The sequence below is a fragment of the Kwoniella mangroviensis genome (assembly GCF_000507465.2).
Source record: "Kwoniella mangroviensis CBS 8507 chromosome 1 map unlocalized Ctg01, whole genome shotgun sequence".
In the NCBI taxonomy this organism is placed as follows: Eukaryota; Fungi; Basidiomycota; class Tremellomycetes; order Tremellales; family Cryptococcaceae; genus Kwoniella; species Kwoniella mangrovensis.
The window spans coordinates 4,420,294-4,433,441 of NW_027062533.1; the positions used below are offsets into that span (position 1 = coordinate 4,420,294).

At 44.0% G+C, this 13,148-nt stretch overlaps 7 protein-coding genes across 7 annotated transcripts; 4 read left to right on the forward strand and 3 right to left on the reverse strand.

Moving 5' to 3' along the window:
- Positions 1-478: 478 nt before the first annotated feature.
- Positions 479-2,131, forward strand: I203_101642 (uncharacterized protein; the record flags this gene model as incomplete). The annotated part of the gene is made up of 5 exons (XM_019150459.2): positions 479-613; positions 666-710; positions 780-1,107; positions 1,179-1,707; positions 1,762-2,131. The coding sequence occupies 5 exons, from the start codon at positions 479-481 to the stop codon at positions 2,129-2,131; spliced, it is 1,407 nt and encodes a 468-aa protein (XP_019000052.2).
- Positions 2,132-2,477: 346 nt separating this feature from the next.
- On the reverse strand, positions 2,478-4,194 carry I203_101643 (uncharacterized protein; the record flags this gene model as incomplete). Its single annotated transcript, XM_019150460.1, has 3 exons — positions 2,478-3,165; positions 3,233-3,761; positions 3,819-4,194. The coding sequence occupies 3 exons, from the start codon at positions 4,192-4,194 to the stop codon at positions 2,478-2,480; spliced, it is 1,593 nt and encodes a 530-aa protein (XP_019000053.1).
- A 1,480-nt stretch (positions 4,195-5,674) lies between these two features.
- On the forward strand, positions 5,675-6,662 carry I203_101644 (uncharacterized protein; the record flags this gene model as incomplete). The annotated part of the gene is made up of 4 exons (XM_019150461.1): positions 5,675-5,824; positions 5,887-5,946; positions 6,014-6,365; positions 6,433-6,662. The coding sequence occupies 4 exons, from the start codon at positions 5,675-5,677 to the stop codon at positions 6,660-6,662; spliced, it is 792 nt and encodes a 263-aa protein (XP_019000054.1).
- Positions 6,663-6,914: 252 nt separating this feature from the next.
- On the forward strand, positions 6,915-7,583 carry I203_101645 (uncharacterized protein; the record flags this gene model as incomplete). The annotated part of the gene is made up of 2 exons (XM_019150462.1): positions 6,915-6,961; positions 7,034-7,583. The coding sequence occupies 2 exons, from the start codon at positions 6,915-6,917 to the stop codon at positions 7,581-7,583; spliced, it is 597 nt and encodes a 198-aa protein (XP_019000055.1).
- A 186-nt stretch (positions 7,584-7,769) lies between these two features.
- Positions 7,770-8,555, reverse strand: I203_101646 (uncharacterized protein; the record flags this gene model as incomplete). Its single annotated transcript, XM_019150463.1, has 4 exons — positions 7,770-7,950; positions 8,059-8,132; positions 8,202-8,355; positions 8,533-8,555. The coding sequence occupies 4 exons, from the start codon at positions 8,553-8,555 to the stop codon at positions 7,770-7,772; spliced, it is 432 nt and encodes a 143-aa protein (XP_019000056.1).
- Positions 8,556-8,801: 246 nt separating this feature from the next.
- I203_101647 (uncharacterized protein) lies at positions 8,802-10,034 on the forward strand (the record flags this gene model as incomplete). The annotated part of the gene is made up of 2 exons (XM_019150464.1): positions 8,802-9,194; positions 9,303-10,034. The coding sequence occupies 2 exons, from the start codon at positions 8,802-8,804 to the stop codon at positions 10,032-10,034; spliced, it is 1,125 nt and encodes a 374-aa protein (XP_019000057.1).
- A 220-nt stretch (positions 10,035-10,254) lies between these two features.
- On the reverse strand, positions 10,255-12,930 carry I203_101648 (uncharacterized protein; the record flags this gene model as incomplete). The annotated part of the gene is made up of 6 exons (XM_019150465.1): positions 10,255-11,226; positions 11,286-11,444; positions 11,497-12,489; positions 12,549-12,671; positions 12,725-12,806; positions 12,869-12,930. The coding sequence occupies 6 exons, from the start codon at positions 12,928-12,930 to the stop codon at positions 10,255-10,257; spliced, it is 2,391 nt and encodes a 796-aa protein (XP_019000058.1).
- Positions 12,931-13,148: the final 218 nt, after the last annotated feature.

Sequence of the window (13,148 nt, forward strand, 5' to 3'; positions counted from 1 at the left end):
ATTCCACTGCATATGTCGAGCTGCATATCATTTTGAAAAGTGCATGGCAACTCGACATAACGAGAAGCAAGAATCACCGAGTTAATGTCTAGCATAGGGTTGCAACGCTTCGATTTTGAAGCTTCTCTTTATGCGTGTATGTGCCGATCTCAGAGGCTTCTCGATCTTATTGCGATCCAGCATGTAAACGTGTACATAGCATGTTTACAGGACTGAACCCATGGGAGAAGGTGACAGACTGAATTGCTGTACACTCGACGTGTATAACTACTTACCGAAGCTGTAGTGTGAGGTACCATCAAGTTCGACTATGAGCGATGATAAACCGCCACATTCACCGCTTGGTGACACACACATACACACATACATATACTCTACATGCACGGTCGTCAACATCGTTTTTCCTCTTCGCCATAGTTCTTCATATCTGCACTCTATTCAGAGTACTGCTCAATAGATCGTACCAATTCTTATCACCATGCTCACTTGGCCTTGCGACTACCCCGATTGTCAGCTTCGATCCATCCCCCATACCGGCGACTGCCGAATCTGTTACAAGCGTTTATGCAAAATTCACGCTTTCGGGCCTTACCACCCTTGTCTCGAGCTTGATGTGAGTCCGCCTTTCTATGGGATATCATATCAATAGCTGACCCTGGAATTAGGAGGATGAACGTGATGCGAGGGAATACGCAAATTCCGAAGCCGCTGTGAGTCCTGGAGCTAAAATTCCATTTGTTGACAGCTCTGAATTGACATAACCATTGGACTGATTGTAGCGTACTGAACTCCTCGAAATCGTCAGAAACGCACATCTCGACAAAATCGCTTCCTCCATGCGAAACGGTCACGGTTGCACCATCGAAATCCCCAACAGTGGAGAAACAATTTTAGAAGGTGGGGTGAATCTTCATCTCATCCTTACGTTCGATGATGGTAAAAAATGGTGTGCGAGAATTCGAAAACGCAATATCCTTGCTGCAACACCAGCTATCAGATCAATGGAGGATCAAAGTGAGATAGCATCCATGAAGATCTTGAATCGAATTACAAACGGGATTGTACCGATGGTATATGAGATCCCCAGAGATCTTCAACCCAACACTGGTGAGTTATCACCCTTCTCATCAGATATCGAATGAGTTACCGTCACTGACCGAAAAATAATGAGCTTACAGATGAACTCGACTTCTTCTTCATGGATTTCGTTCCGGGTAAACCATTGAATGCACCAATTTTGAACGGAGAAGAGACTCCGGAACAGATGGATCAGGCAGTGCATGATTACGCTATTTTCCAAATCAGTCTCAAATCCCTTTCTTTCGACTCCATCGGATCCTTGTACCCTGCACCTTCCGAATTCAAGTCTGAACCAGGTAGACCCCCAGTCGTAGTCGGACCTTTGCTCTCTCTTTACCTTCGTTTCGATGAAACACCTCACTTCGTCGGACCTTTCCAGAGCAACAAGCAAAGATACTTGTCATCTATTGATCTGGTCTTGAGAAAGATTCGAGAAGGAATATTTCATCCTGAAATTGCACGTTTTGCGTACCTCGCGCATTTAGAAGTGAAAGATATGGTCAACCGATATGATCATTGGGAAACATGTGAAGATGGAAGGTTCTATTTCAAACATGGAGAAGATAAGGGAGATCATATCATGATAGATGAAGACGGGCATATCACTGGAGTGTTAGATTGGGAATGGTGAGGCGACTTTCCTCTTTTCCCAATGATGAAGGTTGATCTGTTCTTGGATAGGGCGTATGTGACTTCTAAAAGTGAAGCGTTCGGCTCATGCAATGCTTTCATGGATCCGAAAACTTTCTGGCATGGGGATAACTCTTTATCACGACTTGAGCTCAGATTGATCCAAGAATATCAGACGCTTGGACATCCCGATTTAGCCGAATGCGTGAAGTATGGCAGGTTATATCAATGGTTGGATGTGTTAGTGGGTCGTTACCCGGTTTTGGACTTCTTGAATGGTATCCGAGAGATAGTCACAGGTAATCAATACTTCTTCTGTGATACGGACGAGTATATAAATTGGGCTCATGATAAGTATGGAAGTGATGAAGAGTATCGGAGATTGATCATGGAAATCAGTGACTGTGGCTTGGAAGGCTAGACGAGAAAGGCTGTAGTGAGGTAACTCAGTCTGAACGAGGTTGCATATCGACTAATAGAGTAGAGATAATTCGCTCATTTTAAAGTGTAATATAGCCTCCCCCCACAACAACACACACATCTAGTGTGCCACACAGACCAAAAGAGTGGTATAAATGATGGAGACTCAGCATGATCTCGTTTGACTAATGATACGATAGAGATAGGCTGGAGAGGTATGGGATGTTGTACATGCATTTTGATGGTAACTACATGCGATCAACGAACGCCCACCGGCTATATTGCTGGTATGTCCTGGTTAGATACCCTCTTTAGGAGGCACATTTATAAGCTTTGCACAGAAACAGCTACGATGATTTAGCAGGGCCATTTGGTCCCTTTTCCTCAAAGGTCACCGGAGTATCATCATGAGACTTAGTGATCTTCTTAACTCTGCTTTTGACTTCCATTCCACCTGTAGCACCTTCATCCATCTTCTTCTGCTTCTTCAACGCTATACGAAGTCGATTCTCCACCATAGCCTTTTCCCTCGCTACAACATCTTCGGACTTTCTCCTCCGTCGATTCTCGGCCGTCAAAGCCCACCATTCAGACCTTTTGCGATCTCTCTCTTCCCATCCTCTGGATGAAATCACTTTCTTCCTCTCTTCTTCTAAGTCCCATCCTATCTTCGAGATGAGTGTTTGGAGTTCGGGATTATCGATATAACGCTGGACCATATAAACGGTCCAATCCTTATCAGCGTAAAATGGAGGTTGGAGTGATTCGGGTTTGGTATCTTCGAAAGCATCCATCAAAGCCATTGGCATACAGATCATGACGTACCATCCATGAAATCTGCCAATTGATTCAAGGTATTGGTATTTCTTCCCTTTTCTAACGCAGTGAGCGAGATCCGGACGATTTGAGCGATCGTAGAAGTCGATGAGAACTTTCTCTCTGACGGTATGCAGATCTTGTCTCTCGTAAGGCGCATTGGTATGGTAGCAGAATAAGGGAGAGGAGAAAGCTTCGGCCTTGGTAGTGACAAATGCCCTATGAACGATCACAACTTCAGCATATGCCATTCTGTGGGTAAAATATTGAAGATGTTCTCACTCACATTTCCCAGTCAAGGATAGCAGTCAGATTGCCTTCATCATCACCCCATAATATATTCCCTTTCGCATCCGCATGGCGTACATATACCTCGGTAACCCCTTCAGCTAATTCCGGACAAGTCTCTACTAATTCTTTGAGAGTCAGGTGCCACAGATATGCATTTAGGGCGTCGTTGTCGTTCATGACGCCTTCACTTATATGCGATAAAACGATGTCGATCTGAGTTAAATACCGTTGTCTGTTGCTCGTGAATGGACCAGGAAAATGAGGTGCTTGGATGTTATTTACTCCCCACAAGCTGAGTAGAGGACCTACCGACACTGAGTCATTGTGCCCATTGGAAGGGACCAGCGAACCGATTAAGGTGTATTTTATAGGATGTTTGGAAAGCAGGATCTGACTTCTTCCGTATTCTTCTATCAATCTTCGATCATGGTCGACCACTTCACGATATGTTTGCAGTGTAAGATGGGGCATGAGCTGAGATTTACCTGCCATGAATTCACAGAAGAAGTAACAGATTGAAGTATCTACCGCGGGAGGAGATCAGTTTTAGGCCATTGGACTGACTGAAGATGCTCGCATACCTTCAAACAAGTCACCCCCTTCATCTTCCACCCTGGTTTTGATTGGAATCCACGCTTGAGGTACTGGCATACCGAAAGATCGGAGTGTTTGCAGCGTTACCACTTCACTTATGGCTGTCTGTTTGAGTATCTCAATTGGCGGTACTCCATGATGTGCTTGTCGGACCCTTAACAGCCATTTGACACCATCATCGAACTCTAGCGGGAAATGTATGTTGATGGCACCATATGATCGCTCGTTATCGAGAATGGTTAGGGAGTCAGGTGGAAGGACTAGAATGCAATGATGACCAGGACGGAGTGATTCTGCTAAGTCGATGATAGCAAGTCGTGATCTTTCAAGCTTCTTGAGTAGTAAGCCATACTGTGGAAACATAGATACATTGGTCAATCACCATCTCGGTATCATCTGCTCCTCGACTCGTGACTCACCTGTCACAGTCGTATCTGCCTATTTATCTGTTGTTGTTCAGCATACTTGCGTGTCGGGTTCTACATGGGTTTGTATGAGCAACAGATGAGACTGACTACAATGAGGCATAGCAGTGATGGCAACTCACCAGCAGATCCAAACGTACGCAATCATGGTACGCTTGCACGTTATGTTCATGACAGTACACGGCTTCACATGACCTTTACACTGATTTGCTGTTGGTGACGGTAAAAGTATCACAATCTACGATACAACAATTGGCACTTGTGAAGAATGACATGTCTTTCATGTCATATGTCATATGTCATATGTCATATGTTGTTATGGATTCAATGATACGAGATCAACTCCCAGCGCATGCATGTATAAGGCAATCAGGGTGATGGTACAACAATGGCACTGTGCTGTGAGGATACACGGACTGTGTGTTGCGATCAAAACACGCTTGTTCATAACGGGATAAATCTCCGAGCGAACACTAGTCCAAAAGAAAAGTCTACTCAACGACGAGGATATCAAATTGATGCCTCTTGTTCTCTGTTGACATATCATAGCAGTCAAAACTCTCTCTCACTTGCATATACAGTGTTGCCACGGATTCACTTCATGTCAAAATTCCCAATGAGAAGACCTGATGATAAAAGCAACACCGGAAGTGGCATATGTGTCATCTCAGATCTTGGGCGCGACAAGTCGGTAACTCTAACAGGAGATGCTGCCATTGAACGAAGAATCAATACAAATGTCTGAGAGGCTTCCTTATGAGCGGGCACAAGCGGTACTTACTCATCACAGTTAGGATGAACATAATCGTCATCGTCATCCGCGTTGCTATCTTCAGTATCAGAGTAGCCCGCTTCCACTTTGGCTTTTTCAAGGACTCTTTTAGCTTCAATGTGGTCGTGATGAGCTTCTGTAACATCTTCCTCAGCTTAATCCAGATTGGCAAGATCTTTGGTTGCTCTCAAAGTGCCATTTGTTTTACCAGATACTCATCTCTCTTCGTTCCGTACTCTTCAGTCTCATCATTCCTGTCCTCTCGACCGAACACCACATCACCGCCTGAGAAAAAGCTCCGTCACCACAATCATAGAAAGCCTAAACACTCAAGGAATGAAGCTCACACTTCTGACAATGATCGGTTCTCTCCGAATGCAAATTTCCATCATCGGCGTGCTCGTCGCAACCTTTGCAATGTGGTCCCAAAGGAGAGAAATGATGAAAAAGCCACTGAAGTCGTGTTCTTACTTTGAACCTCCTTTCGATCGATCAATCGATCACAGCAAAGTCACCGCATGGTTCACTTTTTCTCTCATTTCCATCATGTCCATCAAACTTCCTTCACTACTCACTCAACTTATTCGATAAATACATTGACTTTGAACAGTGAAAACTTCTCTTTTCTTTGGATTCAAGCCTCAAAATGCCAGAATTGGTAGAACATCCCTGTAGCTTCACTGGATGTACCTCCACTGTTCTCGGGTGGGAAGCGAAATGTCAATTCTGCAACGTTGTTCTGTGTGATGTACACGACAATGAGAATAATCATGAATGTTGTCGATTAGCAAGATTAGTGAGTAGTCGTCAGTCTGCATGTCCTGAATGATGCTTACTACCGTATAACTGAATTTGCAGGAACATGATGAGAGAAACGAAGCAATGTATAAGGTCAAGCAGGCTACGAGAGAAAAGAATGTATGCATATCCCATGATGAATTGACGAGCATGGGACAACACGCTGATTTGAATTATCCAAATTAAGCTCAACCATATCCTCGAACAGATCAAAACCCATCAGGCAGCTTTGGAGAAAGAAATCAGCACCATCCGACCAGGACATACTTGCTCGCTCATCATACCTCAACTTGAAGACCTGATAAAATCCAAATGGTATGCTGGTTTCAACGTACATTTCCTCATCACCTTCGAAGATGATGTCGATTGGCTTCTTCGAGTCAGACAACCCTATGGCCCTTCACCCCCTCAAGAGATCTCAGATATAGTCATGACGATTGAAGTCACCACCCTCAACTTTCTCAAAGCTAACGGTGTTTCGGTGCCCGGTGCTTGGCTGCCCAAGCATCTTGAAGACGTGAATTGTAACACTTCTGCACGTATGTTCCTGAATTCCCCCTCGATTGGAAGTCTACCATCATTTAGCTGATATATTATATCGTGCAGGACTACCGTTCGATTACTTCATTTACGAATTCGTAGAGGGTAAACCTCTCAAGATCAACAAAAATCTTTACAAGCCTATCGAATTACCTCCCAACGAGTTACGAAAGTTTGTGGAGGAATATGCTAAGATCCAAATCCAACTTTTTCCAACATACCTCTTGAACACACCGAAATTGGATCTTTATCCACGGCTACCGGTCACACCAAAGACGTTCGAGTCGGTCCAATAATCGGTACATTGACTTTCATGCAGCCTTCACCACCATATTTCTTTGGCCCCTTCAAGACGAACAAAGAACTTATCTTGCGCACATCGACGCTACTCTACAATACATCTCCAAAGGTGCATTGTACAAAGACAACCTCATCGATGATTATCTTTGGCATTTGGAGTTACGTGAATTGGTGAACGGATGTAAGGAGTTAGATAAAAGCCGGAGAAGGTATACGTGAAACATGCTGATGAAAGAGGGGATCATCTGATGGTAGATGAGGAAGGCAATATCATCAGCATTCTAGATTGGGAATGGTAAGTCTGATGATTACGTGCTCGAGCTCCGCTCAGGGTGTCGAGCCTGACTTCTGAAGATGATGTTCGCAGGGCATACGTCACAACGAAAGAAGAGGCTTTCTCGACGCCTAAAATCTTCAATCAAGATTACGAGTGGATGCGGATGGGTGATAATTCCCTTCGTGAAGCAGAGAAGATTTTGATCGAATGCTATTTGCGTCATGAAAGGTCTGATCTTGCGGATTGTGTCCGGCGTGGTAAGCTGTATGCTCGCTTAGAGGGAATTGGAAATTACGACCCGTTATGTGTGAAGAAAGGGTTTAGAGAAGTATTTGGTGATGATATCCCGGACGATTTCCATCGTCCCGACGATGACGTAGATTGGAGGATATACATGATGAAGCGCTACGAGAACCATGAAGGATTGCAGAAGGTTATGGAGGATTATGAATGGTCGATAGAGCGAGCAGAAAATGAAAAGGAGAAATGGCGTATCACACAAGTGGAGATTGAGGCGGAGAGGAAGAAGTGGATGGTGGAAGAAGAGGAGAAAATGAAGAAAAGGTTCGAGGAGATGAAGAAAGCATACTATCAAGAGAAAGCGGGAAATGCCGAGTCTGGTGCGCAGAAAGTGAAATGAGGATCAAGTTGTAACACATTGTGACCTATTATGTAAATCATCTCATCCTTCTTGTGAGTACAACAGATGAGACAAAGAGTCAGGATTAAGTTGAGCAGGTGCACTAGCCATGAATAAGGAAACGATCCATGATATACAACATCTCTAAAGATAACATCTATAAACATACCGAATATCCATACCCCACTAAGCAGTAGTAGCCTCCTTCTGTCCCTCCTGCGTATTTGAGCTAGCTTCATTATTCATCCCTTCGAATCTCTTGACTACTTCCTCCACACCTCTTTGTCTATTATCTTGGCCTAATCCAGCAGCTTTTTCGGCTTCAGTGAGCGTGTAAGCGGGGTCTCGGAGTTCCTTCAAACGACGTCTATGACAGGCACAGATACGCAATTAGCATGGTTGTACCCGAATTAAGCAGAGCACCGAACATGATAGTCATAATGTGATTTGAATTGATCAGGAGATATATACTCACTTGTGGACTTTAGATTTCGTGTGATTTCTCAAAGCTAAATCAGTTTCACAGTATTTGGCGCATTCGACGCAATACTATTATACAATTATTATGCAAATGCTTAGCTATGATGGTACTCGGTCAGCTGATAATGTATCACTCACATGTTGTCCCAATCCAGGTTTATCCTCATCAATTTCCTGTCTTTCCAACTTTGCTCTGTTTCCTGGTCTCAGATCGATCTCGATTTGGTCTAAATCCTTGACTCTGACTCGAGTACGAGCGAGTCGATGGACGTCTCGTCGGGCGTGATGAGTTCTGAGTGTTCATAAAAAGGTTGTATCGTGATTGATATAGCGATAAAAAGTGATGTTCAGCCAGTACATGGGGTCGTATGATTGAAATGTAACAACAGCAGAGCAGAAAGAAGGACGATAGTATATGATCAGCAAATTGATGAGCGACGCCGCAGACAGCCAGAAGCAGACGGCTCACCTTGATCTCCTTAGTCTACCCATTGTAACAATACCAAAATTCAATGTTTTTGGTTGGTAGTACGTTAAAGCAGGAGAGGAATCAGTTTTGATCTTTGGAGCTGCAACCAACAACGCCAAAAAAAACAAAATCACCACTGAAAATCTGAAAATACAAATGATTATAACGGGATCAGATTGGGAGCTGGGTGGCAAATGCTTAAAGGGGTACCCTAAATAGGACGAATCTCGACTGAAGCGAATCCTGCGACAAAGGTTATATGCATGTCCATGTTCGAAGCATGGATCTCTGCAATCACGACAATACCTATCTTAGCTCAACCCATCAGAATCAGGTTGATGCAATACGATGCGATGAGTTGGAAATCAGCCGGTCAATTGATCTCCGGTCCCCCTTCCTCCTCTTCTTCCGAACCAGTATTCAAGCGACTCCGGCCCAACTCATATGGTTCCTCAGCCTTCCAGAGAGATACCGCTCATTTGTCGCACTACGGTCCGAACTCAGATCTGGTGGCAGCAGACCTGAAAAGCAGGAAATCAGATTGGGATGTCGTCAAGGAGAATCATAGATTCATAAGGGATGATGAAGAACCTCAAAATGTCAGCTGGGAAGAAAGGGTTGCTAGAGCTTATGAGAGTAAGCTATTCAAGGAGTTTGCATTGGTAAGTTTCATCTTGTTCAGATCATCGAATATGTTCGTCATGATTCATAGCATATGTTTGCAGGCTGATGATATTGGATACTGACAATTGATCGAATTCAATCCACAGATCGATTTGAAACATTTTAAATCACATCAATTCGCACTCCGCTGGCGTACCGCTCCGGAGGTGATCAATGGTGTAGGGGAAGATACCTGCGGTTCATTGAGGTGTAAATATCATAATCCACCTTCTACCACTTCCTCAAACGGAGAAGAACGAAAAAGACAAATCAGTTTATCAAATTTACGATTTAAAGATCCCGATACGGCCAGTTCAAGTCGTTTATCCTCTGTTAGAAGAGATCATGAAGATGATGATGATGATGATGAGATCGCAGAGGATATAGATGAAATACCGCCTTTGAGAAGTTACGAATTACCTTTTGTCTATATGGAGGATAATCAACGGAAAGAGGCGCTGGTCAAAGTTAGATTATGTGCGAGGTGTGAGAGGAAATTGAAGTGGAAATCTGATGATGAGCGGGACAAGAGCAAAAGCGATGAGAAGAAAAGCAAAAGTAATGATAAAAGTAGAGATCGAGATCGAAATAGGGGTGGACGTGACGATCAAGAAACACAAAGAGGACCTAGATCGAGGAAGAAATTAGAAGATAGTGGGAGATATGATCTGTCAGATTCATCAGATGAAGATTACAAGCACCCGAGTAGGACAAAGGGCAGAGAGGATGACAGAAATACCAAGAGCAAACATAGATCACATCCAAAATCAAGATCAAGATCACCGTCACGACATAGAGAGTCTTCCAGATCTTATGAACATTCCCGACACCACAGGTAAATCTGTCGACTAGGTTGTATAATAGAGAATGTATCTCACATAGGTAAAGTCGCATATAAGCATGTATGATACATATTTATGCTATTCATCTTCAGTATGTACAGCTACATGCGATGATACATAATAACGTTCCCGATAAACATGCCGTTTCCATCCCGATTACATGCTATTAAATCTCACATCCCGTGCTCTACCACACGGCAGTTTATTCGACCAATCATCACACTTCATTCTCAATCTCCTTTTCCAACTCCAGATCCTCATCCACCATTGCATCGTAATCGTACTCCTTCTCTTCCTCGTCCTCGCCAACATCATTGCTTGAACCGGACGATGAACCATTATCGAACTCTCTACTAATGTTAGCCAACTCTTCATCTTCTTCGTCAAGTTTCGTCTTCTTGTCTTCGTAAGTCGTTTCAATAGTAGAGGCATCCATGGTCTGGTTCTCTCTGTGATAGTGACTGGCACTTTCAGTATGATCCAAGAAATGTTGCAAATCAGTGTTGTTGCTATTGAGGATGAACGAAAGACTTTGTTTACTGGGTGACGGTGGGTATACTTCAGATTGATCATTATCATAATCGTACTCAGGATACGATCGCCCAGGCTGAGTGTATTGTGGATGATTGAAATTCCGCACAGCTGGTGAAGAATAGATATGGCTATGTTGTAAAAGCTGATTTATATTCCCATCCTGAGTTCGACGTTGTTCCGGATAGATATGAGTATTTTGTGAGTGATTATGCTGTGAATGAGCTTGAAGACTTGGTGAGTATCCCGGAGTGACAGTGGATTGCCAGATGTGGTTGCTGTTAGCAGCGACACTGTTTGGTTTATAGGTGTGATGAGATTCTTTTTGAGTGAGGTCTTGAGATAAAGAGTAATAAAGCGAGTCAGAAGAGTTACTACCCGAGTGATAAGATCGATATTCAGAATGGGAATTGTGGAATGGATTTAGACTGGAATTGCAGCTCTGTGGAGCCGGCTCGAAGAAGTCCCGGTCGTTGGTTTGACCGTCAAAAGCTGATTGAGAAGGAAAGGAATATGGTTGATAGGTTCGGTCGCCGATCCAACATTGAAGATCGTTCGATAAGTGCGTCTCTTGAAAATGGGTGTGGAGATGCGTTGGACGATGATGAGCGGTGTAGCCATCTAAACGTTTCTGGATCAAATGTCCTATCGTCTCAACCTGCTCAAAGACGATATTTCAGCCCAAATCATTCGTTACATATGAGATCAGGAACTTACCAGCTTTTCAAATCCCGACTCCATCATAGCTTGGTCCACCAAATTCTCCAGATCGTGAGTAGCCAAATCGTAGATACCCCTTCCGTATGGTAGTTGAGGAGATGTTTTGGCATCGTTCAAGAAGGATCTGGTTTGAGCGCCGTTTTGTGAATGCTTAACCTGATAGAGATATTCAAAATTACTCCTCAGTCGAGAACGAAATAATGCTCACCGGATCCTGCTCTTCGTCTAAAACGTCAGCCGTTAGGTCTTCCTCTACTTCTTGCCTCTTCCTTTTCCCCTTCCGTTTTCTCTCAGCCTCTAGCTCTTGGTGAGTCATCAGAACAGGATAATCGTCTATCGGGATATTTGGGATATTTGAGAGGTGATCTTCTCCGTCGACTGACATGAATTCTGACGTTGAGACATCCTTGGCTTTATTTGGCGAAGATACTTGATAATAATGAGTAGGATGATCGACGGACTGAGAGGAGAAATCGGTTAATGGTTGGCTCTTGGTCGGAGTACCTGGACAATCGTTGACCGATGCATGAATACCATCTTTTTGTGAACTTGAAGACGGTCCACAAGTGCGTCTTGACTTGGGTCGTGGTGTGACCTGAGACTCTGACTGATTCAGAGGAAAACCGGCTGATTGATCTGTTGTGATCTTTTCGTCCACAGATACCGAGAGCGGTGTATCTGCTTGAGTGGACTTTCCTTTTGCTTGTGAGGTTGATGGATGTTCTTGCTGGACGGACTGGCTGTCCGATGGTGTCGGTGGGAGTTTGTAGTCCCCCAACAGTGCCCTCTTTAAGCGTTCGGTTGCCTCGTCAACCGGCGGAGAAGGCGTATCCTCTGCTGTTATCTCTACTTTCTGCGATACGTTTATAGAGGCGCTATGGGTGCTGGCTGGTGTGTCTCCACTCTTCGATTCTTCTTTAGATTTCGAGCGCGATTTCGTCCGTTCTTGCGAACCAGGTGAACGTTTTGATTCAGGAGAAGAATTGGCGGGTGAGGCTTTGGTAGGGGATGTGAATGGTGTATTACCGCTTTTAGATACCTTTGAAGGTGAAAAAGGGATAGCTTGTGATGGTTCTACGTGATTACCCTTGATGGTGCTTTGCTGTTTGGCTTCGGATATTTCGAAAAAACCTGTCATCATTTGAATGAACGATTGACAATCTTCATTGCTGTCAAATTTGAATTGGTAGCTTTCTTTCATCTGATATACATCGTCAGTGAAAGATCGGCAAGGAGTTTCAAGGAAGATTGACCACATACCTTCATTCCTGAGATCACTGGGGTTTGTGTCGGCTCATACCTGAAGATCATACTTGTATCGCTGTGAATGATCTTACGTATCGACGCATCGGTGCGTGACAGGTGTTGGAAAGATTGCTTCATCTGTATGTCCGATGGTCAGCCTATCGTGTAGAGAAGCCTAAGAGACGACATACGATGAATCTTCCTCGGTGTATTAGATGTATTTCGACATTTGAAGACGATCTAGCTATGACCGTGATCGTGATACTTTCGGTTCTGTTCAAGCCAACAGACTGCTGTGAGCTACTGCTCGATCATCGAAGCCCAATTCAGCTCACATTGTCTCCCATTTCGCCTTTCCTTTACTTGAGACAGGCAATAACCTGGGGTTGGTCATCATCGCCTTGTCGAGCTTGACTATCAGAATACATCGAGAGATGATGAGCGCAGGTCAAGACACAACAGTGCAGGATATCCTTGCGGTACCTACAAGTGCGGGTACCCATGTTGAGGGATTGGACCGATGTATCTAGGTGTATATGGTCAGTGATAAGAGGAATGAAAGAGGAAATGGGAGAATGAAAGACATATCATGGGTTTCCCCCCTCCTTATACTCT